The following is a 26,957-nucleotide window of genomic DNA, read 5'->3' as shown; positions in this document are numbered from 1 at the left end:
AGAACTGGCAGAGGAGGGGGCTGTGGATGTGGGGGGAGGTGTGTGGGTGTGGGTGTGGGGGGGGGGAACTCCAGCCTGTTTAAAATAGCATGTCTCCTAGAGCTGTAAAGCCCTGAAGCGTCAATATTTTCTGTGTTCACAGGTCAGCTAATCAAATTAGTGAGAAAGCAACCTACTAGAGTGTTACACCTTCACACTGGCTTCTATGTAGGTTGATGACCCTTTAAATTAAGAAGAAAGAGAAAAGTTTGGCAAATACCAAATCCTCATGCAAAAGGGCAAGAAAATCCATTTTCTGGCACTGAACAACACTCGCCTGCCAGTGCTCCCGAGTCTATTTGGCCTCTGTAAGCCCTTAGGACAGGTACTATCAAAGGCTACCCACCCACAGCCTGCATGGATCCTAAATTAGAGATTATTCTAACAACCTCCCCAGATTGAGCTATTCCCTGCAGAAAGGTTTCGGACTAGCTTTTAATCAGGCAACACGAAGACATCATGGCCTGAGATCCAGTTTAAAATCCAGGTCTTAGAATGAGGTCCCCCAAACTACAGAGGCGAGCTAAGCTAAATTGTCAGGCTGTGTTGTGCAGATTCCTGTTGAAGAATGGCCCTGGAGGCTGACTGTGTGCGGCAGCGCTTGCCTGACATCTGTGAGAACTGGGGCGTGATCCCCAGCACCACACAGACCGACATACTATGCGGAGAGATTTCACTCTGCTGCCCTCACCCCAGGGTCTCCTGCTATTGTGAGGTGGGCTTTTCGTCAAGGATACACATGCATCGCTGAGGACACTGGTTTACTAGAGGGGGATCTCATCCAGCTCCCAAATTAATTAATAGTTAAACAATAATAATAATAATAATAATAATAATAATAATAATAATTTATTATATAATACCTCCCATAATAATAATAATATATAATATTATATATAATAATAATAATAATTATTATTATTATTATTATTATTATTATTATTGTTATTATTTTGAGACAGGGTCTCTCTGTGTAGCCTTGGCTGTCCTGGACTCACTTTGTAGACCAGGCTGGCCTTGAACTCACAGCGCTCCACCTGCCTCTACCTCCCAAGTGCTGGGATTAAAGGCGTGTGCCACCACCGCACGGCCCAATTTTTTTTAACTTACTTATTTTTAAATTGTATTTTATTTTTATGTACATTGGTGTTTTACCTGCATGTACATCTGTATGAGAGCATCAGATCCCCTGGAACAGCCGTTATGGACAGTTGCCAGCTGCCATGTGGGTGCTGGGAATTGAACCCAAGTCCTCTGTGAGAGCGGCTTGTGCTCTTAACCACTGAACCATCTTTCCAGCCTTTCCCAAGACCTTTTCATCTGCCTCTGCATGAGCATTAAAACCAGACTGCCCTTTTCCTCCAGCCTGCTTCTGCCCCAGCCTAACATTCTGATGTCATACTTTTCATTTTGGCCCCTGAATATTCCTAGCCGTTTTGGGAGTACCGTTTAGTGCTTACAGGGCTCTCCAAGGTCCATTTCTGCTAGCACTTTTAGGGGCTAATAAGAGAAGGTCTCTTGGTTAGTCACAGTGTCCCACGAAACTGCCATAGTTAAATTCTCCCTGTGAACACGGCACATGTGTTGGAGTCTAAGGAAAATAAAATACTTTAACATTTTAACTATGTAAAGCAGTCGAGGAAAATAGTCACAAGACGCGATGTGTCTTTGGGTTCCGGTGGCTGAGAAGTGCCTATCCACAGACCAGTAAAGGAGTAATCGGTTTGATTTCTCACTAAATAAAATAAACATTGAATAGCAACATAAATTTTGTCAATATTACAGGACAAGCCACTGAGCACAGCCACATGTGCATGCGGGATGTCATGCATTTAATTTCTTTTCTTTCATCCATGATTTTCAGATTTGAATGTTTCTTAAAAGCAAACTGTTGTATAATGGTGATAACTATTTACACATACTTCTTGTTTCTCTTGTATATATTTCAAGAAGAAAACATAACTAATTGTCTAAAATGTTAGCAAACACATCTATATCTTATAAAACAGTGAGGTTTTCTGGGAAAACCCTAGGGGAATACTGTGGGAAATACTTGCATGCTACAAGGGACACAGGCTTGAGAGACAGTTGGGGCTACTGTTTCCTGGCTTGTGATGTCATGTGACTTAACTAACCTCCTGGACGAAAGGAGTGAGAGAGCCCCAGCCAGATCACAGAGAGGGTTAAATGAGATATGACTGCTAGCCAGTGATGACAGAAGAAGGATTGGAGGGAAAATGGAAGGGCTGGAGGAAGGGAGGGAGAGAGGGAGGAAAGAAGGGAGGGAGGGAGGGAGGGAGGGAGGAGGACTCAAAGTGTCAGGGAATGCCGGATGCCAGGGTCCCCGCTTGTGTTAGAGAACAGAAGTGTTCAGCATGCCTGCGACACATCAGTCTCACGTTAATGTCTAAGCCATCCGTCTCTAGACTGCTGCCACTCATGCAAATCCCTTCCATGTCTTCTGTAAAGTTTAGCACAAGAACAAAGACAAGTCAGACAGCCTAGACCTCTGAGATGTTCAGAGCCTGTCCCCACAGGGAGGCCTAATGAGACAAGTGTACCCTTGACATAACCAAGGGAGGCTGAGGGCTGCGATAAGGTAAAATACAACCCTGAGAGAAATGAGCTTCCCTCCTATTATCCTCAGAATCGTATCATTGTGTGATAGAAATGGCTCCCGCCCAGGGCTCTGGATGGGGAGAAAGGCAAGGGTACCAACCATCCCTGTTATTCAGTCTCACACATAACTTATCCCAGTTTTCATCGGACACCAGGATGGAAGGTGTGATGGTCGGTCTTAATTTTCAACTTACCAAGATTTAGAATCACCTAAGAGACATCTTTGGGAGTGCATGTGAGAACGTTTTCTGAGAGAGTAACACAGCGGGGGTTGTTATCATTGACCACAGTACTTGACAGAAACATAGGTGGCTGGATATATTTTGGCCCACGGTTTCAGACCCCAAGACACGGAGGGGCAGATCTGCTGGAGCATGTGGTACAGGCTGCTCTCATCACAGCAAACCAGGAAGCAAACCAGAGAGAGCAAGACAGGAGCTCGGCCCAGACTATAATCTTCAAACCCTGAGCCTAACCCCTACTGGGACCACTTTCTCCAGCAAAGGTGCACGGCCTCCCAGAGTGTTAACACCAGCTGGCTCAAACATCCAACCCTGAGCTGTAAAAGCGCATGTCAGAATCAAGTTATCACAGAGATGGTTTCATGATGTGTGAGCCCTGTGAACAGGTGTGGAGGAATGAGGACATACCAAAGATGCTCTCAGAGAAAAGTGACGCAGTCCCCTCCTCCTCATTTGGCAGAGTTTCTTAGGGGTTTGTTTTGGTTTGGTTTTTATTGGCCTCTGCCCTGAGGTGTGGTGAAAGAGCTTGGTTTGGTAAAGGGATGACCAGTTCCAGCCTGACCTAACAGCTGAGGCATCTCTGAATACGGATAGCATATATGCCAAGGACGGAGAATTGCTCATGCCATAGGCCAGACTATGACGACGGGGTTCCCATCCATTTTGGATGCTATGTAATTAGAAGGCTGTCCTGCCTGAGTGAGCAGGCAGACTGTCACATGAGATAATTGCTCGGGAGATGATTTGTGTTACCTTGGTGATAGACGAGAGGAGAAATATTTGGCTAGAAGAGCAGAGACATCACAATTGAGCTTGAAAGGACTTCAGGTGCTAGGTGGAAACAGACACACAATGAGCAAGACTGGATGACAGCGGTGAAGAGATGATGTCAGTTGCTGCCTTCCTTCTCCCTGGGAGCCCTGGGTAAGAACTACAGCATCCCCATGCCCCAGAAATACTGTGGTCATTTAAAATTGTCTGCTGGATGCACTGCTAATGAACACAATACTGGTTTTAGAAATGAACACATTTCCCCCGTGCTGGTGGCATATAAGGGCGGCTTAGCATGGTGACATATAAACGTGGCTTAGCATGGCATTTAAGTGTTAGAATATGTGCCTCTAGGCGAGAGCCTGGGGAACACAGAGGATGTTTAGAGAGCTAGACCATGAAAAGGCTCCAAAATGTTAGAAAAAGGACAGCATTGTTTAATATGATATGGAATATAATGCTGTTGGTTTCAGCGAGACAGTAGACCAAGCCTCAAACAATCCAAATGGAAAGAAGAAAAAGAAATTAAAGGAGAAAAGAAAAAAAGAAAGAGGAAGTGACAACCAAAACTAGAAAAAAGTCTGAACATCAATGTAGCATATAAAAGTCTATGAGATGCAGCTAAAACTATTCTTAAGGGAAAGTTCATATCATCACGTTGTTTACCCTAGACAGCAAGAAAGATCTCCAAGCTATGAGCTAAATCCATCTTATGAAAGTAGGGGAGAGGAAAAAAACAAACAGATGGAAACAAAACCCACAAAAGCATAGATAGTTGTAAATCAAAACAGTAAGATAATAAAGTCAAAGCGTTGCTAACAACTACCTTTGGAAAAAATAATTTGTGGGCTGGGGAGATGGCTCAGAGGTTAAGAGCACTGGCTGCTCTTCCAGAGCTCCTGAGTTCAATTCCCAGCAACCACATGGTAGTACATGCGGATACAACATTATATACATAATAAATAAATAAATAAATAAAAATTTAAAAAAAGAAGAAAAAATAATTTGTAAAATGCACACAGGTCTACGTTTATATCAAGTTGAAAACAAAAAACCCACATGAAAGTGCTGGAAATAGAACTCTCAGAAGAGAGAGAATACAGGAACAGTAGCTCCCAGGGTCTTGGGGTTTGGTAGAGAGCTTTAGCACAAAGATCAAAAGGAACTTCATGGGTTGCAGATTCCAACCTGGGGAGCGGGTGGGAGGTGCTGTTGAAATTTAGGCGAACTGCAAATTAAAAGAGAATGCAAGCTGGGCCTGGTGGCACACACCTTCAATCCCATCACTCAGGAGGCAGAGGCAGATGGATCACTGTGAGTCCAAGGCCAGCCTTGTCTACAAAGGGAGTCTAGGACAGCCAGGGCTACACAGAGAAACCCTGTCTCAAAAAACAAAACCAAGAAACCAAAAAGCCAAAAACAAAAAGAACCGAATACTTCTGCATATAAATTAACCTCCAATAAACCTCACTCTCATTCTTAAAATCTTTTAGAAAGGATTTTCTTTTTCAAGAGAACACAAAACCCATCAGCCGAGTGAGGATGCCCCCATGAAAACAACAGTGTCTCCACTGTATTCTGGGAGATTCAGGAACTCAGAAGATGCATCTGAAGAAATGACAACTGGACTGCAGCTGCCCTAGCCCTGAGGCAACTGGAAAAGGGTCACATGAAAACTCCAGGCAGAATTCCACCCATGTCCTCAAGATGGCTGTGCTGGCTATTTTTATGTCAACTTGACCCAATCTAGAGTCATTTGAGAAGAGAGACTGAGAAAGTGCCTTTGTATGACTGGCCTATAGGCAAGTCTGTAATGCATGTTTTTGTTTTGTTTTGATACTTGATGTGGGAGAGTCCAGCTTGCTATGGGGCAGTGCCACCCCCACCACAGCCATGTCAAGACCAGTCAGCAGCATTCTTGCATGGCTTTGATTAAGTTCCAACCTCCATGTTCCTACCTCAGTTCCTGCCCTCCCTTTCCTCTGTGACGGAGCATGACCTGAGAATGGTGAGGCGAAATAAAGGCTTTTTCTCTCCAGTTGCTTCAGGTCATGGTGTTTTATCACAACACTACAAACCTTAACGGACAAGGCAGATAGTCCTCTACATATATCCTGAGCAATTATCCTCACGTGGAGGGTGAATGAAGTTGAAGACGTGGCCAGCATTCCTTCCTGAGGGAAGATGCTCAGTCAGCTAACTGGGTGAACAAGACCTAAATACTTGAGTTTTGAAGAAGAGAGTGTTCCTTCCTGAGTGGAGAGCCTCCCAGCTGGTGTGAGGAAGGAAACCTCTAACTCTACCATGAACTGACCTTGGAGGAGCCATGGGGCAAAGACTTGAGGGCTGGAGGAATGGAAGTCAAGTCCAGCACACCTTCAGTAAGATGGAAACTGACTTAGGACCACCTTTTTCTTGGAGAAAGGTTAGGTACTAAGTCTCAGCTCATCAAAGTGCAGCTAGTCAAGACTGAGAACTACCCAGTAAACACATTCAGATTTCTAACCCAAGCAACTGTCCAATGGGAAACCAATTAAGACCAACTATAAAACTCAAATGGGCTAAGGTAGTTTGGTCAATGAGTACAGCTGTGATTTTGACCAGAGGAGTTTCTTAATGAACAGTATGGTAGTTTTTTTTTTTAATAAATTGGCCATTAAATAAAAAATATCACACAAGTTAACATTATGGTGAGAAGAGAAGCCAAGTGAAGGATGTGTTTGGGAAACCATTGGAATTGATACCATCTAGATGTGGCCAAGAAGGCCATCATCGGCTGGTGAAGGGCTTCTGTGGAAGATCCTGGCCTGGTCTCCTCACAATGACATCCCATCTAGGCTTCCTTTCTCCACCACAGATGATGGCCACAGAGAACTGGGTCTCCCCACAGGGTTGGACTCCTCCCACAGGACTCCCGAATCCAAGAATAACACTGGGCACAAAGCACATCAGCCTCCACTGGGCTTTCTTCACTGACCACACTTATCAGCTTTATTCATCTGAACAGATGCAGGAGTCATTCCCAAAGAGTCTGTCCACATATGCGAAAATAGAAGATTATTATTTAAATTCTTATGATTGCCGTTGTATTCTTGTACATAAAAAAATATATACTCAAGCTGGGCGTAGTGGAGCACACCTTTAATCTCAGCACTTAGGAGGCAGAGACAGAGGATCTCTGTGAATTCAAGGACAGCCTGGGCTACAAAGTGAGTTCCAAGACAGCCAGGGCTACAGAGAAACTCTTAAAAAACAACAACAGCAACAAAAAACCAAAAAAGCAAAACTATGCTCTTCATTTTCATTTCAGTGTTTAGACACAAGATTCATCATTTTCATAACTTTATTAGTTCCTAAGGAACTGTGCATTCTAATATGTATGCAATGAAAACAAAACATGTAATGACTTACCTTGTAACTTTTTAGTCTGATGAAGTCAACCTTCATAGAGACGAACTGATCTGAATTTCGGCTGATGTTCTTGAGGTGCTCCACAAGATCAGCACAGAATTTGTAACCCCCTTTCAGCACACACAGGACCAGAATATCATGGTAGCCTATGTCTTTCATTATATCCTTTGCCAGCCGCTCAATTCTGGAAGAAGAAACGAAAGCTACGTTAGCATACAACTAATAAACAGTATGATGCTATATACGGATTAGCTCATTCCGGTGGACATGGAGAAAAGCTGGGGGAAACAGAAAACTTCTGGCAGGAAAGTTCTGTTAAGGTGGAAACACAGGGTTCAAAGCATAGTTCTAGCAGTGACACCACAGCTTCTGTGTCATAAGCAGTGAGGGGTTAGAGACGTGCATGCTACCTATTATTCTATCATTACAGCATCTGCTTGTTAAACTTTAAGACGTTTCAATAGTATTTAGTGATATCCTCAAAGAAAAGTGGAAACACAGAGAAGTGATGATTGTTTTTTTTGGTTTTGTCAACTTGGCACAAATAGACATTTATGTGGGAAGAGGGACTCTTGAGACTATGCCTCCTTAAGAGTGGCCTGTAGGCAAGTTTGTGTGGCATTGTAGGAAGGCCCAGATCACTGGGTAGCGCCATCCCTGGGATAGGTGTCCTGGGTTGTATAAGAAAACAAGCTCTCAGCCAGGCAGTGGTGGCGCATTAATCCCAGCACTCAGGAGGCAGATCTCTGTGAGTTTGAGGCCAGGCTCATCTACAAAGTGAGTCCAGGACAGCCAAGGCTACACAGAGAAACCCTGTTTCGAAAAACAAAAACAAAACAACAACAACAACGACAAAACACCAAAAAACCCAAACCAAACCAAAACAACAAAACAAAACAACAAAAAGAAAAGAAAAAACAAGAAAACAAGCTTTCCTCTATAGCCCGAGCTTCATTTAGTTCCCGCTGTGGTTGAGCTGGAGCTATTACGTATTCAAGTGTTAATCATTTGCTTCCGCCTTCCCCCAGATCTTTACTGTTCTACCAGCACTGCATGGTCTCAGGCATACCACATGATGCTGTGTAACATTGCCTCCCAAATTATTCCTGACGGGCCAATAACGCTGCCTAGACCTCAGCTAGACAGAAGAGAGGTAGGCAGAGCTAAGGTTCGTGGGCGTCAAGGGTTGCAGAAGGGTGATGGGAAAGAGGATTGCAGGAGAGGAAGGAGAGAGGAAGAGAGGGGCGTGTCAACGTGGGTTAGCGTCAAGAAGCACCTGGCTGGGAGGAGCTTGCTGCAAGGCTTGGCGTGATGGAGAGAGGCAGCAAGGATGGAAAACATGTGCAAGTGTTTAGGAGGGTTTTGGCTAGGGAATAGACAAGACAGCTTAGAAGGTTAAGATCTGCCCAGCCCCAGGGCTTAAAGGTTATTTAAAAATCTAACAAGTGCCGTGTCTTTATTTACACATGGCAGGTTAAGAACTAATGGCTGCTAAATTAGTAATATGAGTCAATATTAAATATTAATGTAATAATCTCTCTCCACATTCCAAGTTCCCACGCTACTTAAGCTTGCGTTCTCGCTTCTCTCAGTGATGACCTGTTACCTGGGAGTGTAAGGGGAAAGAAATACTTTTCCTCCCCAACTTGCTTTTGCTCCTGGTGTTTCATCACAGCAACAGGAACCCTAAGGCAGGGAGGGCATCACTCACCTTACACTGGAAGAAAAGTCAAGTTCAGAGTAACTTAAAAAAAAAAGTCGCCGAGTGGTGGTGGCGCACACCTTTAATCCCAGCACTCGGGAGGCAGAGGCAGGCGGGTCACTGTGAGTTCGAGACCAGGCTGGTCTACAAAGTGAGTCCAGGACAGCCAGAGCTACACAGAGAAACCCTGTCTCGAAAAACCAAAAAAAAAAAAAGTCATATATTTACCAAAGGCAGCATATATGAAAGAGGCTCCTGAGTGCAATGGCAGGAGGTGGCAATACAGTGTGGACTCCAATGTGGAGGATGCTCCCTGGATGCAACAAGCAGCAGCAGCGGCCTGCCTCTGACCGCCCTCTGGCCCCATCTGCACATGTTTCTACTTAGGCCAGTCTACAAGAGCGTAGGCACTCCTCACACAAGACTTTAAACAGAAGCAGGATCTCAAAGTGTACACCTTAAAAAGAAAATCTCCAGTGGCATTTAAAATTGGATTAGATCAAAGCAGACAAGCTGAATTATGTATGCATTCATATAGAATTTAATAATGTCTGTAGTCTACATATTTGATATGGAGTCTTTATATTCTATACATTCATATATATATGAACACTTTGTGTTTATACACACACACACACACACACACACACGTAGAATGTTAGCTATGTTTTCAGGAAGTGTTTGTCCAAATATGATTACCTAAAGATTGCACATCAGAGTATCTGGCATGTTTTTACAAAGATGCGTTTGAGTTCATAAATTTTTATTACGTTTATTCATTTAGTGTATGTGCCACAGTGTGTGTTTGTGTGTGCATAGATGCATGTTATGTGGGGATGTTTATATATATGCATATATATGCAAGTGCATGTACATACGGAGGCCAGGGGCTACCTAAGGTATCATTTTTTTGGGCGCTGTCCATCATATGTTTGAGACAGTGTTTCTCAGTGGGTCTTAGAGCTCACCAATTAGGAAATGCTTGCTGCCCTGCAAGCCCCTGGATCTGCCTGTCTCTGCTTCCCCAAAGCTGGGATGATAGACACATGTTTCCATACCAGTCTTTTCACGTTGGTTCTGGAATCAATCTCAGATCCCCATGGTTGCACAACACACACTTTCCCAAGTGAGCATCTCCTCAGACCCCCAAATCCCACTTTAAACATAAAGACTCACATTAAAGTGGAGGGATAGAGAAGGACACATCATGCTAATGCCAACGAAAAGCCGAAAAAATTGTCTTACTTTCAGTCAGACTATAGATATCGGGATTAAAGAGAATCATTACATCTTCATAGATCTCTGTCTGTTCCTGAAGAAAACAACAACCTTAGTGTATATTTTTCTAGGGTGCCAGATGAATGACAGAACAGCAAGGAGAAACAGACACATCCACCATTGCATTTTAGAGACTTCTACACTCCCCCTACCAGGCATGGACAGATACAGCAGATGGAAAATCAATTAAGAATGAAGCTGAACTGGACAACCCACCAATAAACCGGATCTAGCTGATATGTATAGAACACTCCACCGAAGAACAGAATATACATTATTCTCAAAATAGTCCAAGAAGAAAATGACAAAACCAGACAGACTGGAAAAAATGTTTGCAAATCATAATCTGATAAAGGATTCATATCTAATCTCTCTCTCTTTATATATGTATGTATGTGTATATGTATGTATGTTCGTTTTCCAAGACAGAGATTCACTGTACAGCCCCGGCTGTCTTAGAACTCACTCTGTAGACCAGGCTGGCTTTGAACACTCAGAGATCTGTCTGCCTCTGCCTCCTGAGTGCTGGGATTAAAGGTGTGCGCCACCACCAACTGGCTAATATATTTATATAATTTATATGGTTATAATTATAGTGGTACATATATTTAAAAAACCTTTTATGACTCAATAGGACGACAAACAACTAAATAAAAAATTGGCAAAGGGCCCATAGAAAAAGAAAATGAGTATACGATAAGCACACTAATGTTTCAGAAAGCATAAGTACAGATCACAGGGAGATATCATTAAAAATATACTAGAATGACTATGACCCAAAGGACAGACAGTACAAAATGCCAGCAAATATGTGAGAACTGGGATCCTGCTCAAACACTTGTGAGGCTAGCTAAAGTCACAGCCACTTTGGGAAACAACCCGCAGTTGTTGAAACTCACCAGAAAGCCCATAATTTCACCCCAAGGGCTTAACTGAGGAAAAATGAAAAGATACATCCAGACCAAGAATTGTACATGTTCTGTTTACAAGTCCAAATTAGAAGTCCAAAGTTTCACTGGCTGTTGGATCAGTGATTAGATATTTTATGACTTTATTTTCATGACACACCTAGAGAAATTTCCAGGGAAAGAACACTGATTAATAACTGCCTGGCAGTAGATTAATGAAATTCCAAGACCGGATTGTGGAGATGGAGCCCAAGCATAAAAATGTGCTGAATAATTCCCCATAACAGGTGAATTCTGTTTAAAAAAATATGTTTAATGTCTGCTTTAAAGCTGAGGGCTGAGCAGGGCATGGCGGTGCACACCTCTAATCCCAGCACTGAGGAGACAGAGGCAGGAGGATCTCTGTGAATTCAAGGCCAACATGGTCTATATAGAGCCCAGGTCAGCCAGGGCTACATAGAGATACTCTGTCTGGGGGGTACGGGGGATGGGGACAAGGACTGAATTCCTGGGCCCCTCCCTGGACCACTGATGGAGAAATTTTAGACATAAAGGGTGACTATACACACTGTAAGAAGCTCACTGGGTGGCTCCACTGTGGAGGGAAAGGACTAAGGCTCTTTTGTGCAGACTCAATCATGTTTTCAATTAGGGCCCAATTAACTAAACCCACAAAACACAGGTGAGAAAAGCAAGAGTGTGTTTGTACACACGGGGCCTCTCAAACTGTTATTAAGGGAAGCAGCTTATCAGATATATGAAAATGGGAATAAATGAGGTTTCTTTTTGCACAAATAAGGTTGACATAACTGTTTAAGTATGACACTTTTGGGGGGGGGGGGGCAAAAATTCCCAACCTTTAGTATGCATTTTGGAAAACCGCAACATTTCCTAAATTTATTTGACAGAAATTCTTTCCCTTAAGGATCTAATTACTTTGCTATGGGAAATTCATCTTAGGCCATGATAAACTCCAAACTAGAACTTATTTTTATGGTACTCTACTGGCTGAGGCAGTGAACAGCATACGAGTCTGAAGCAGTAGAAATCTTACATCATCTAGGAATTTGTATGAAGGACAGTTCTGCCGAAGGGCCACACCCACAGGTCCAGAGCCACAGTAGTAAGTCAAGAGTAAACAGAAGTGTCTAAGACTAAGACCTAGAAGAGGAGAGAAAGCATCCGTGCTTCCGGCAGGTAGCGTGAAGTAGAATCCTCTCATTCCCCAAACATTACCAGTGACAGACACAATCAAACGTGCTGACCAGCCCACCTGCGACACGCTATGCGTTCTAAAGGGAATGAAAGTTGTGGGGAAAGTCCGGGGTTTTAAGAGAGTGCCCTGTGAAGGTAAAGTTCATCTCCTAATCTGCCCCTGGTTAACCTGAAGTCTGTGAAAAGTCACGAGACAAAGATTTCCTGGTGGAAAGGCGTGCTTTCAGGTCCGCATCTCCATGGTGTGTGTAGGGCATTGCTTTGAGAAAGTGTGTGCATGTGTTTTATAATAGCTTATATGTGTCTACCCTTCCTACCAATCGTTCTGAGTAAATGCCCACATACACCATTCCATGAAGGCACACGCCCTACGCCTTGATTCAAATTTGCTGCCCTATGGAAGTTCTCCCAAACATTTAGAGAGAGAGAGAGAGAGAGAGAGAGAGAGAGAGAGAGAGAGAGAGAGAGAGAGAGAGAGAGAATCCTTAACAGAACTGTAAAAGTCACATGAGAGGGGGGCCAGCCCAGTGAAATGCTGATACAGGATGCAGGACTCACCTGTCCACTATGATGCCATGAGGGATGAACACGCTCTCCAGATCGCCATAGTAGTGCTGTGGGTACGTGAATAAATCCAAATCATATCCTGGCCAATTATCCGTAAGCTGTAAATCAAAGTAGTTTGGTTATGGTATTTTTCATTAATAATTTAATTTTTCCAATGTAAATAACAAGAAAAAAAATCCGTCACTTGAAAATAGAATAGAATAATGTTGAACACAGAGGTTAGATCTACACATCTCAATAAACTAATATATTTCCTCAAGCTGTGAAAAGCTTAGTTGAGCAAGGTTATTGTTTATGCAACCTGATAAAGCAAGTGAACACTATGATGAGCAATGTGCCCTACTTCTAACTATTGGCAATATACAATAAAAATGTGAACCTGATGCTTGTTTGTTTTTCGAGACAGGGTTTCCCTGTGTAACAGCCCTGGCTGTCCTAGACTTACTTTGTAGACCAGGCTGGCCTCAAACTCACAGAGATCCACCTGCCTCTGCCTCCCAAGTGCTGAGATTAAATGCATGTGCCTCCATGCCCGACAATTTTGCCATCTTTATTTATGGGTATACCTGCATGAGTTTATGTGTACTACATGCACACATTCAGGTGCCCTCAAAGGCCAGGTAGGAGGCCAGAGAGTATCAGATCTCTTGGAAATGGAGCTAGAGGTAATTGCTAACCACTTGGTATAGGTGCTGGGAATCAAACCTGGGCCCGCAGCAAGAGCAGTAAGTGTTCTTAACTACGCAGCTGTCTCTCCAGCACCTAAGCTCAACATCTTATACCTAACCTGATAGAACTGTATAGAAGACGATGTTTATGAAAGCACTATAAGGTGCATCTCAAGAACAGAGTGGCCAGAATGTATGAAGCTTCAAGCTCAGTCTTTGGTATTATTAAATAAGGCATGTGAGTGTAAGCATATATTTGTATCCCTATTATAAGAATATTGACTACATGTACACATTCATAATTGTATATTATACAGTATTGTGATATATTCTACATTTCTATTTACTGTAACTGTCTCATCTGCCTGGGAAGTTAACCTATGAAAAGATATATCCCGAGATTATGGTACACCCAGACTTCTGGGTGCTCCCAACGATGCAGTAAAGACTGAAAATGCATTCCCTTTTTAAGGAACTTCAGCCAGTCTAAGTTAGGATGTGGTGGTCCAAGAAAACTGGCCTAGTCACAGGACTGATAGCAAGCCAGCAGTCCTTGCTCTTGTTTAAGCCTTAAAAACCAGTGTTCTGGTGAGAATAATAAGATGTGGAAGAAAATAAGGGTAAAAGTTGCTTTTCACATCAACAAGAGAGATGCAGCAGTGAAAATGTTATACATGAAAACCTCTCAGTAGCTACTTTCGCTTGCCTTCCCTTCTTGAATCATTTCCCCACACTTTCTGGACTACTCTGCCCAGCTTTGAGCTGTGGAGGGCTTTTAAAGTATAGACCCAGCCTGATTTTCTAGCTCATTTCTACATGTAATCCTGCCCTTAGATTGCTTTCCAGTCTAGGCATGATTCTGCATATGTCTATGCATACATATAATATTTCATTAAGTCTTTGGGCCTTTCATACATGCATACAGTGTATTTCGATCATATTTTCCCTAACTCCTCTTCCTAGCTTCTCCCGGACTGACTCCTTATCTGCCATCCAATTCCACACCCCCCCTTTTTTTCTTTAAGCCCATCAAGCTCATTCTCCATGGTTGTGGGGGGAGCAGGACTGCCTCTGACATGAACTCTGGTACCCCCAATTTGATTACTTCTCCTTGGTGGACAGGCAGCACACAGAGGAAGGGGAAGCAGGCTATCTGGATGAGACCTGATAGGCTGTGGTCATATGGTGGGGCAGAAGGTCCCCTTCTGTCGGAAGTCTAGGGTAATAGGGTGGAAGGGTGGGGGTGGGGTGGGAATGGGAAGATACAAGTGAGGAGATAACAATCAGGATATAATCTGAATAAATTATAATAATTAAAATAAAAAAACTCATTAAGTCCAATTTGTGATGCCCCTATACTAATGGGCATTGGTCCATCACTCACTGGAACATGGTAAATCTACCTGATGCCACACCCTTAGAAAAAACTCCCCCAGAAGCCACCAGTGGTCACTAGTTCTTTAACTATGGGTTGGGGCTCAGGAACCCCTTCTTCCCTAAAGACTGGCTTGATCTTGTGTAGGTCTTGTGTGGGCAACCACAGTTCATAACAACAGTGGTTCTGTCTTGTACAAAAGACAGTGTTGTCCTCTGGTCCTCCTTGACCTCTGGTTCATAATGTTTGGTTTTTGCTTTTTTGTTTTGTTTTGCTTTGCCTATTTTGAGATGGTTCCTGAGCCTTAAGGGAAAGGGGTGTGATACAGATGTCCTCTTTGTGGATGAGTACTCCAGGGCCACCTAGTCTCTCTGTACTTTGGGCATCCAGTGCACAAAAACCTTCTCTGATGAGGCCCGAGAGCCACACTGATCTATGGATAGAAAGGGATGAATTTACAGGGCAGTTTGATCCTATGTCCATTTAGGAAAATATTGTAAAAGTTTCTCTACTGTGGTCTGTTAGCTCCCCAGCCATAGGACTTGGGGCCATATTTGTAGTACCAGGCATGTGTTTCTGTGGTGTGGGCCTTACATCCAACTAGAAAGCGGTGGTTGCTCCCATGACACTTACTATCTAGGGTATCTATAGGTGTGTCTTGTCATGCCAACCATTCTAGCTCACAGGGCATAGCATCTTCCGGAACTATGAAAACTAGCTAACAGGAAGGAAACTTCTTGGTACCAACTTGACTTTCCCATGCTCTGTGATCAAAGTGTGTGAGATTTTCAGCAATAGGGTCTTACCATCAGGTTTTGGTGGACACCCAAGAGCCATGGCCAGAGCCTGTGTTTTTTTTGGGGGGGTTCCCCAGGACACCTAATTCTCTGCAGCTCCGACTTCATTCTTTTGTCTTACACACTGCCCTTGCTTCCTCCTGCTCCCTCTGTCTCTATGCCAAAGTTCACCTCCTTCTCGGAAGCTCAGGTCAGTCCTGCTTCTTCCTGGAAGCCTCGCTGACTGCTCTCCCGTGGCCATCCCCTCTACCCCAGTCCCCTGGGGTTCCCTGCAGCTGTTTCAGCAGCAGCGGCTTCACCTCGGGCTCTTTGGGAACATTTCCACACCTCCTGTTTGCGCCCTCTGTCGTATCTGTTTGCTTGTGGTTTAGAATCCATTCCTGGCCGCTCCATCTTGTACTGAGACTCTCCTCTGCACGAGGGGCTCAAAACCAGCTCTCTCTTTGACTCGGGCTTTAGAAAGGAGGTTTTAAGTTAGAGCCCACGCCACTCTCATCCTAAGTTTGGTCTCTAGGCCAACCAAGCCTTTCCCTCCGAACTATCCCTCCCCATCTCAGCAATAGGGGTAACATGTTGTTCTATTTCTCCAGCCTAAACCCTTGGCAATGCATTTATCCCTTCTTTTAATATTTGTGCCACACAGTAGTTCATCCTCTCTCTGGCTCCCTCCCGGTGTGAGCAGAACCACACCTGAGCACCCTCCAAGGCTCCCTCTCCATCCTGATCTGGGTCTACGCTGCCATCACTTCATCCTGGACTACTACAGAAATGGCTAAGCCTGCCTTTACTTCCCCCAATGTGGCACCTTTGATGCGCATGCTTCGCATCAGGACAGCTGATGCTCACATCTCCTCCTCCTCATTTCACGCTGAGTTAAACAGAGTCCTCACCGTGGCCCACAAGGATCTCCCTCTTTTGGTTGCCTGGTACTCTCTCCTTCACTCTGCTCTAGCCACTTTCCCCTCAGTGACTGAATCTGCAGAAAGCTCTTTAGAGTTCAGCTAAAATTTCTTCAGCCCATAATACTCTTCCTGCAGATGACTACAGGGTTTAAATATTTCTTTTTTCTTCAGTCTTCGTTCAGTGTCACCTTTACAGAGAGGCCTTTTCTGACCACAAATATTAGCTGGCACTAACTCTCCCATCCCATCCACTTCTGTTTCTTCATATCTGTGTGCACGTGTGTGTGCGTGTGTGTGTGCGTGTGCGGGTGTGTGTGTAAGCTGGCTTCTCTCATTCCACTGGAATGTGAGCTACTTCTGAGATCTGAGACCTGGTAAGTACTAAAAAGGCTTCAACTATCAAAGAAATGAGAACTCCAACCTCGACCCTCAATTTGTCTTCTTGTGATAGAAAAAAATCTACTTTTCAAAGCTCTGGCGAGTGATAGCTGCCCCACTGGCCAAAGAGTGTATACCATCTGCATCCTCAGAAGTGTCTTATCCACTGCACCTTTCCCAGCAAGCTGGCTGGTATGACTGGTGAGCCTATACAAGGCAACTCTGGCTCCCACTCTGTAAATCCAGGAGCCTGCTGGTACCTCTAGCGCCAGAGCGGTCAGTGCCAAGCAGCTGCACCTGCGTGGCATTCAGCCCCTGTGATGGCCCCTGGTGCAGTAAAGACCATCCAGAGAGGTCATCCAAGCACTTATTCTGGCTTTCTGTCTGGACTACACGATGCTACCCACTCGACTTCCTGGAGCTTACTCACTCACAGCCCTGGTGGCCAGTGGTCCCCTGAGCCCATTCCTCTCCCTATGGCAAATCCTTACAGCTCTTTGCTCTGAATCACAGAGACTGCTCTCTATGTCAAGGTCATGTTCCACTCTCATTTTTACTGCCATGAGATCAGGAGAACCAGTTTTCCCTTTTCTTTATTTAGTTCTTGAGACAGGACCTCACTATACAGCCACTATGGAACTAGCTATGCAGACCAGGCTGGGTCTTAAATTCACAGAGATCCACCTGCTGCTACCTCTGTCTTCTGAGTGCTGGGATTACAGGGGTGTGCCACTGTGCCCAGTCCTTTTCTCTAAATAAAATACAATAAAACCTATGAGTGGATAACACCAAATAGTAAGTGCAATGATTAGTGCACAACAGATACTGAAAAATCTGAACACACACACACATGCACGCGAACACACACACACACACACACACACACACACACACACACACACACACACACGAATGACAAAGAAAAGGAAAAGATAGGAAAATTGTGAAACAAAGCCATACATGAAAACAGAGCAATCAGTAGCTCAGAGCAACATGCGTAAAAGCAGATATCAAAGTCTAAGACTCCTTTGGGACACACTTGTCAGCTATAGGACCTTGGACATAGTAATGTCTCTAAAATAAAGTCAATGCCTGGCTTAGGCTTATATGGCTGTTGCGAAGGTTAAATAAGGCAGGTAATGAATATAAGTCACACTAGCATGTAATCTATAATGCATATGCAATGACATTAGCCATGTAACTATACCAAAGCACCAGTTGTCGATGTAACTCAGTTATCAATTATATAAATACGTTTTAACTCATTTAAATGAAAACCTCAGTTTTTTGACAGTCTTATTACCCCAGCTCAAGCAGTAAATTTAAGTCTGGCAGAAGTACATTTCTCAAAATAAATAAATAAATAAATAAATAAATAAATAAATAAATAAGAAGTACATTTCTTTAAAACTGTTCTGACATGACATGTGGCCATTATTTCCAGTTACTCTGAAATGGTGTTTTCACTTCAGAGATAAAACACAGTCAGTGTCAAGACTCCAGGTCTGTTTTGCTGTCTTTGCACACAAAGTGTTGTGTATGAGTGAGTCTACCCCTGGAGAGGGATGCAGCGACCTTAGGTCATGGCTTCACTCGCTTTAAAACAAAAAAATGAAAAACAAAGACTCGTTAGATCATTCCAGGATTACAGATAACATGCTCTAAGTTTATTGCACACAATGCTTGCTCTGTTCAAAGAGGCAAAACATCTCCAAGCTGCAGAGGAGACAAACACAGTAACTGAGTCATTTCATACCACTTCCAAATCCAGAAACCATCGACTCTGCTGTTCACATTTAAAGCTGCACTGACAACCTTCTAAGTCATTGGGTTTGTTGTTGTTTTTGTTGATTTGGTTTTGTTTTTCCTCTTAGACAATTTCATTGGGGGGGGGGGGGCGGCGGCGGCGGAAGCTCAGACACATGGCACAGCTCAAGTCTGTTTCTGCCCGCCTCTGAGCTCCACACACTTAGCCCTCCTCTCCCTGCAGACAGACTACTGTCATGGGTTTTCTGCATCTGTGCCTGCCCCTCCATCAGCACACAATGCTAGACAGCAGCATCAACAGGCCCAGATCCCAACTCAACAGCGTTAGAACAATGGACACAACTGTTAAAAGAAAGACGCCCAAGTAGCAGTGACGGACCTCGACAGGCCACAGAACACCTTGGATCCCCGCGCCTTCCGTCTCCCTTCTCCGATACTGCCGCCCCATCCCCACAGGAATAAGGTCGGACATAAGGGAAGGAGAGAGTCAAGCATAACAGAAACTCAACAGTAACTGTGATTTTTCCTCATCTGTTACCGGACTCACTTGTGTAGGTACTAACTATGGGTCCTTTGACAACACTTTTCGTAAAACACAAACAGGAGACACAAAGGTTTCTGCCCAAAGCCAGATGGGTGGAGAAGGCTTATCGCCACGAGAAATAACCAGAGTGTCAATATATATCTGGAGACTTTACTAGTTTCAAAGCCAGGGACTTTGAGCAAGATCTCTGAACTTTGTCTCCATCCTTTCATTTGGCAATTGTTGTATACTTCTATTTATTCTTCCTAATGCATTAATGCCCCTCCTACCCAATTCAACTGAAAGTCGTTTTGTTGATAAGACCCACCATAATTTTTTTTTTATCAGTAAATTCTTCTTTCACATTCTGGGCCCGCCCTTTTCCCACCTTTCTCCAGCTCCTTTTAGCAACCCCTCCTCCGTATAACTACCTTTCCCCTCTTAGTTTTGGGTTTTGTTTAGTGGCCCATTTGCCAGGGTCCTCTGTGTGATCTTCAGTTTGGAATTAACTCATCAGAGCCTGGTGGGCTAAACAGCGTACTCCCCTCCCAGAATCTGTGGGTTGCCAACAGATCACTAGCATGAAATAAAGGCCTGTGGGTCCCTTTCCTCTCCACAGCTGGCTGTTAAGATGGCCTGACCTCTGGGGACCCATTGTCAGTGTGCCCACCTGCCCTACCCTGTTTTCTCCAAGCTCCGTTTCCCACTGTGAGGCTCTTACATTCTTTCTGCCCTCTCTTCCACAATGTTCCCTGAGCCTAACAAGATCACATCACTCTCTTGTCTGGGACTGACATCTCAGCCAGCCTTTATTTTTGCAATCTAGAGCAGCCATGGGTCTTTGCCTTTATTTCTGTTCCCCAGAAGCAGAGACTTCACTGTTTAGGTATCTTTTGTCTGGTAGAGCTGGACTATGACCTTAAACTTAATAGTCCCTTCTCTTACACAGCAGACTGTACTTGTGTTATGATTGTGTCACTTGGCTCCTTTTCTCTAACCATCTTTGTCATCACAGCTCTCCTGTCCCAGGTTTTTCCTTCATTGTTAAACACATTGGTTGCTTTACTCTAAACTTTAGAGTCTAAAACCTGCCTTCCCGACTAACTATTCCATCTTGCAGCTCCTTCAATTCTCACACGTGATTATTTTATCCTAACTCTATATTAGCAGTACATTCCCACAAACCCACCAGTCCTCCAGAGCAGCCCTGCCTCTGGAGTTACAGCCTTTGATGTAGAGCAGTGTTTGAAAGCTCATTCAGATTCTGCTTCTGCTACCTGCTTCCTATGTGCCCAGCACAACTACGTAACTCCAAGGCTCTCTGTGGTCTCTCGGAGCCATCAGTTTTGCTTCTGCAAAATGGAGAGTGTGTGGCACCTTAGAGATTTATTTGTACAAGTCTTTGCAAAAACGCAAAAGAAGTGCCTAGTAAACCCCAAGCATTATTTTCCTACTAGTTCTTTTATTGTTATAATTTTCTTTTGATTTTTTTCACTCTATCTTTAAGGGCTTGGTATTTTGCCAGCATACTTATCTTCCCTAGCTCTCCCAACCCTTTCCTTTCTTCAGCACCCAATCCTCTGAACTTTACACTAATTTATGGGACTATTATATTTACACTGTACTTTCGTTTGCTTTTTAGACTTTAGTAATCTCCCCCATCCTATGAGTACCATAGGCTTGTCTCCTTTAGATTTTGAATACTCTGTGGTGCTAGAAATGGATTTTTTTTTTCAAGACAGGGTTTCTCTATGTAGTCTCAGCTGTCCTGGACTCGCTCTATAGACCAGGCTGGCCATGAACTCACAATGATCCACCTGCCTCTGCCTCCTGAGTGCTGGGATTAAAGGTGTGGGCTACCATGCTTAGAGGTGGGTTTTGGTCAAGGCAAATGTGCTGCCACTGAGCTACCCCTACAAGCTGAAGCATGCTACGCTTCTTTAGAAGCATCTAATATTTATGATACAGTGGCACTCTAACCATCCCACAGTGGTACCCTAAGCACTCTAGCAATGCGTGGCTACTTGAAAGATGCTCCTCACTAATGGCCTCTTGCCCTTCCCCATCCAACTTGCTATTCTGGCAGCATCTGACACTCTTGATGATCTCATAATCCTGGCAAATGTGCTTCCACCAAACTGTTCTCCAGGCGCCTACTGCTCTCTGCTTTCTCCCACACAAGCTCTTCACTCTTGGTCCCTTTTTGTACTCACGGTGTGCCTATCACCTTTTTCTTTCTTTCTTTCTTTCTTTTTTGGTGGGGGTGCTGGCCAGGCATGTGTTCTTAACAGTTGTTTTTATTTCTTCCATTTTCTACGTCATTCTTCATTTATCCCCTGCTGGTCTCTACCCTATCACAATCTAGAGTTTCAAGTATGAATTTCAAATCACCTACAGGGCATCCTGACCTGTGAGCCTTAGACTTAGTATGGGAGTTAGTTTAGTGATTTCCTCTTTCATATTTTCATGGCCCTCCCAGCTGGCCTATCAAACCCACAGTGACTGGAGTGCTTAAGCTGTGAAAGTAATCTCTTCTTCGCCCTTGACATGTGTCTCTGTACCACGGGTCCCCACATGGTTACCTTCGGTTTAAGTAAGCTTCAGATCTTGGGTGAAATGTCACTGCAAACCCTTTTGATCATATGGGTGAAGACACTGCTACCCACCCCACTTCCACCAACTGTTTCTTTCCCTCCTTCCTGTTGTACCCCTGGGTGCCTGAACTATCTTGACGGTTTCACACCGCCTGCCTGTGTCCCTCCCCTAGAATGAAAGTTCCAGGAAGAAACTGTCTTAGTTTCCAGCTGTAGGAGCAGAGCCTAGCAGGGCCGACTAAAGGCTTTGTTCCCTGAAGAAAGGCAGGTCCTGCTGTTTAATTAAGAACTGAGCCCCATATTTCAACCTGAACAGTTCTATTTAAATGAAAGGTGTTTCCTTTCCAACCCACTCATTCTAATTCAATCCATTCATTTCCATAAACAGATTAGCTGTGAATTACACGCTGAGCTGAGGAATGAGAATCTTAATGGCAAATCAGCGCCCCCACCCCATCCCCCTCACACCTTTTCACTCCATCCTGCTAGTCCTGTACCACCACTGGACTCACTAAGAGCTTGATTCCAAGATTCTGGGACGTGGTGGGTACGCTCTGGTTGACACCTGAATGATCCCCAGAATTGAAAAGGTTGGATCTGCCCTTCCTACCCCCAACCCCCGATCCTTCCATCTTTGACACATTAGTAGATATTTCACACATCTTCCTTCACAGACCAGTCACAGAGCAACTCCGGCTGCCGGCTCCTGCCGAGCGGCGCCCCAGATCCAAAGCTCCGAATCCATTCACTTTGCGCTACTTTGTATCTATGCTGCCCAGAAGAGTTCTCAATAGTTGTTTTGAAAACAAAACTCGAAAGTTCATTGAAGTGAGGAGGCTGCGCCGATAGGAGGGTCGCTAGAGCTGCACGCTGGGGTCTTCTCAAACCCCCAGCTCGCAGGCCAGGCTCCTCGTGACTAGCAGAAGAGGAGACCCGGTAGGACGCAAGCTTCCAGGCCGGGAAGCCGAGGGAAGGGAGGAGTTACTAGGAACTCGGGATGAACAAGCGACTTTAGTAGGGGTTTCGTCAGACAGGGTGGAGAGGGGAGGCCTGGATGCGAGGAAGCCAGCGATCTCCGCCCTGAAGAGGAACAAAGCCTTAGCCGGTTCTCACGCGAGCGCATTTCAGCTAACCGGAGAAAGGAGGGGGCGGGGGAGAGGTATCATGAAAGAAGGGGAGGGGAGCGAGCTAAGGGAGCCCGGGGTCCGGAGTTCGCATTTACCACGACGCCTCGCCCGGAGTCTGGCGCCTTCTCACTGCTCCCGGCCATGTCTCTCGTGGGGAACGCGGGACGGACAGACGCCCGGAGGATGTGGGAGGCCCGGGCTGAGCTGGGGGATGGGGCGTGGGGGTGTAGTTGGGGCCGCCCCGCCCCCAGCCTGCGGGCGGGAAAGCCACGACCTCAGCTGAGCTCCATTCCCGCGGCGCGCGGGAGCAGCTGTGGAGCTGGGCCTGATGCACCTGAGCGCGCTCCGGGGAGCTTCCCTGGAGGCCAGCGGCCTGTCCCTTTGCCGGCTCCGTACCCTGCGGGGATATAGGACAGGCCTGCGACGGTTCAGGAGCTTGAACAGTCCCCTTGTTATTTGCCTTCCCAAAGCCCATCGCTGCAGCCCCCAGGCCAGCAATCTCCAAGACTCCTCCCTGCCAGGTTTTAAATGCACACCCCCCCCCCCAAGTCAATGCATTAAAGAGCGGCAGTGCAACGAGTTCTGGGGCGTTGGAAGTGGGCTGGAGTATCCCGGAGGACTTCAGATCTTGGCGACCTGCCAGGAGTTGGAAAGCACCACAAGCAGGCATTTCCTCCGATCAACCCTTAGTGATCCGATGGGCCTAGGGCAGGGACTTTCTACAAAATACTGTATCTGATTTACCACTTGACTGTAATTGTTTCAGGTTGTAGCTGAAGGCAATTGCGCTACTCCAATTAGCAAGCCTTATTTTATGAATCTGTTGTTAAACTCAAGCCCTAATCCCAGCTTTCTTCTAGCCCAGCGCCCGAATTCTTTGCTCTTTTCTCCAAGGTCCTGCTTTCTGTTGATGTGTCCTTGGTCTGCCACATCTTGCCAGAGCCTGCACAGGGCCTACTTTGAGTTTAAAAGGCCTCACATTGGGAATAGTTCTCTTGACTCAGTCTTCTCCAAAAAGACTTTTTGGGAGTGTGGCTTAGTGATAGAATGTTTGCCCTAGATTGGAATAATTGCGTAATAGTACTGTATTGATGTGTGCTGGGCTAGGCGTGCTGAGTACTGTGGCTATTAATGTCTAAATGCCAGAACTGGAAAAAGACGAGGATGCAGGCTGTGCTTGGTGACTGGTGGCATCAGCGGGTGATGTGATAGCCACAGGTCAACAGTTTCACTTAGAGCCATTGTTGTAGCCGCCTCTCGTCTCTTTTCCATTTTCATTCTTCAATACTGGGCCCAGGAGACAGTCATAAACAATATTATTGAACTTTTCTGGACTCAGGTTGGAGAGTTGGCTCGGTGGACAAGAACACTTTCTTCTCTTACAGAGGACGAGGGTTCAATTGTCAACAGGCAGGCAGTGGCTCATTAACCACTCACAACTTCAGTTCCAGGGGACCTGACTCTCTCGTCTAACCTCTGCGGGTATAAGACATACACTTGTTGCATACATGCAAGCAAAACACTCACACACATGAAATAAATCTTTTAAGAAAGAGAGAGAAATTTCCAGGAACTGGAAAGTGCTGTTGTTATGGTAACAGCCAAACTCTAGTGTCCAGGGAGCAAGTCAATACAGCTCACAGGCCACACTCTTCTTCCCACTGGGCGTGGTACAGATCTAGGGTGGGGCTGTGGGTGGTTCAGAAACCACACTGGAAGATACATCACTTGAATGTCCCAACTGCTTCAGTGTCAAACTCAGCCACAAGAATTTCATTGTGACGACAGGGCCTTCAAACAATATGGCAAGGCAGAACACTTGTCTCAGCAGCAGAGCATGTGTTTAGGATGCTCGCTGGCTGGGAAATGGCAGATAGGTCCTTTTCAAAAGACATCTGCTTTTTGATTTCACAATGAAAACAGCTTGCTTGAAGGACAAAAGCAATCCTAGGAATTTATGTTCCAGAACATTCTATATATACCCTTGTAGGACATTCTATCAAGAGCAATGAATAAACTGTTTAAAATATCAAGTTTATTTTACTTCCTAGCATTATATTTTGTGTTTGTTGGACTATACTTGATGCTCTGGACCACATAGAATGTAATATAATATTAAATTATATTTGAATGAACCGGATAGGAGAGGAACAATGCATCCAGCCAGGCTTTATTGTTAACCTTACATTAGGAGGCTTTAGAAGAAGATTTTTTAAAATTTCTGTAATAAAGGTAGTGAAATAGTTTTGGATAGGAATGTCAGTTATAGGATGGCCTGTATGTCTTTAACACGAGACTAAACTAGCAAGATAAACGTGTTACGGTTCAGTTCTCTCTTCTGTAAAAGGGAGGAAGGGCAACGCATTTCTGTACTGTATATGATAATGAAGTTATAAAGATGCTGAAAAGTGTCATATTATCAATTTGAGATGCCATGAAAAAAATTTCATGAGCAAAGAAAGGTTTTTGACTGCTGAGAGGAGAAATGGCCTCTCCCAGGGATGAATCCCCTAATTGGCTATCTATTTGTGCATACATGCAAACATATATACATATAAGTGTATGCAGCAATAATAAGCTATCAATTTGGAGAGGAGCAAGGAGGAGGTTGGAGGGACAGGACCTGGGATGGGATAAAAGAAGGAATGGGAAAGACCTATGTGATGTGATTCTATTTTAATTAAACATGTATAAAATAATAAAAAGAAAAAAGATTTATAAAATTACCCATGTAAAAGTGTGTGTGTGTGTGTGTGTGTGTGTGTGTGTATGTGTATGTGTGTATGCATGTGTGTACATATCTGAAGGCTAGAGCAGAACACAGGATATCCTGGTATCTTGGTCTTCACTTTCCAACCTTATTCTCTTGAAATAGGCTCTCTCACTGAGCTCACAGCCTGTCTGGTAGCCAGGAAGCCCCGGCAATCTTCTTGGCTCCTCCCCGGACAATGCTGAGGTTATAATTGTACATGGTTATACATAGTTATTTTTTTTCTTTAATTTTAATTTTTATATGTGGGTGCAGGGATTTGGACTCAAGTCCTCACGGGGCCTTCTTTCCAAACTCTAGGAATTCCTCTTTAGAACTGATGTAAGGGGCTGGGAAGGGAGCTCAGGAGAAGAAAGCACTTGCTTCTCTTGCAGAGGGCTTGGGTGTGGTTCCCAGCACCCACGTGGCAGTTTACAACCATCCATACCCTGTACCAGGGGATCCAACGCCCTCTTCTGACCTCCATGGGCACCATGCATGCACACAGTAAATACACTTAAAAGCATGAAGGCAAAACATTCATACACATAAAATGGAAATAAATAAATCCTTTTAAAGAATTGACATAAGATTCAGAGACAGTCTATAGACAACCTGGGACTGATGACAAAAGACACAGAAAACAGGAAAATATAATTAAAGCAATGAATTTTTTTCTATTAAAAAGTGGTGTGCTAGGTCAGACCGTCCACTAATAGTTCGTTGGAGGAGCTACAAGAACAAACATGCATCTTTGCCATGTGAATAACTAGCAAGTACCCTGCATTTTCTGAGCCTTCACCGTTCCATATTTTCACTGATTGTTCTTCTCCTTTTAAACTCACTCTGCTACCATGGTAGAAACACAAATATTTATCATTAACTGAATCTCCTTCGTAATCTTTTGACGTCTCGGTGACTCTTGGCCCTTCATCCCTGAAGCAGCAGTTTCATCTGTCTGCCTTGTGACAGGAGATCGGAAACTTAGAAGGACGTTAGGGTCCTGAAACAACAAAATAAATAAAAGCCCTGCTAGCCTGGGAATTGTGTTGAAATACATAACATCTGAAACTCGGTGACTCAGATGTTAGTCAGAGTTACCGGCAAGAATCTGGAGCAAAGTCGATGTGGAGGAAGGACAGTGATAATGATGATGGTATTTTGCTTTTCCATCACGCTGAGCAAAACACTTTACAAAAAAGAAAACAAAACATTTCTCATCTAGTCCAAGTAAAAACTTGCAGCCTCTGAGTGTCGTTCCCCTCCCCCCCCAGTAGAGAGAACTGTAATTGTTAATGGCTGAAGAGGGAGGAGGGGGCTGCCAC

At 44.5% G+C, this 26,957-nt stretch overlaps 1 protein-coding gene across 1 annotated transcript in view; it reads right to left on the bottom strand.

The window, feature by feature from the left end:
- Prtfdc1 (phosphoribosyl transferase domain containing 1) overlaps nucleotides 1–23,095 on the bottom strand; it is an 86,283-nt gene extending 63,188 nt beyond the window's left edge. The window contains exons 1-3 of the mRNA XM_051151243.1: nucleotides 22,979–23,095; nucleotides 12,744–12,850; nucleotides 7,083–7,266 (exon numbers count right to left, since the gene is read on the bottom strand). Coding sequence (XP_051007200.1) covers nucleotides 7,083–7,266; nucleotides 12,744–12,850; nucleotides 22,979–23,026 — 339 coding nt within the window. The 5' untranslated portion in view covers nucleotides 23,027–23,095. The remainder of the gene's footprint in view (nucleotides 1–7,082; nucleotides 7,267–12,743; nucleotides 12,851–22,978) is intronic.
- Nucleotides 23,096–26,957: the final 3,862 nt, after the last annotated feature.

This window comes from Acomys russatus, chromosome 9 (assembly GCF_903995435.1).
Source record: "Acomys russatus chromosome 9, mAcoRus1.1, whole genome shotgun sequence".
Taxonomy (NCBI): domain Eukaryota; kingdom Metazoa; phylum Chordata; class Mammalia; order Rodentia; family Muridae; genus Acomys; species Acomys russatus.
This window is presented reverse-complemented; position numbering and strand designations above follow the sequence as displayed.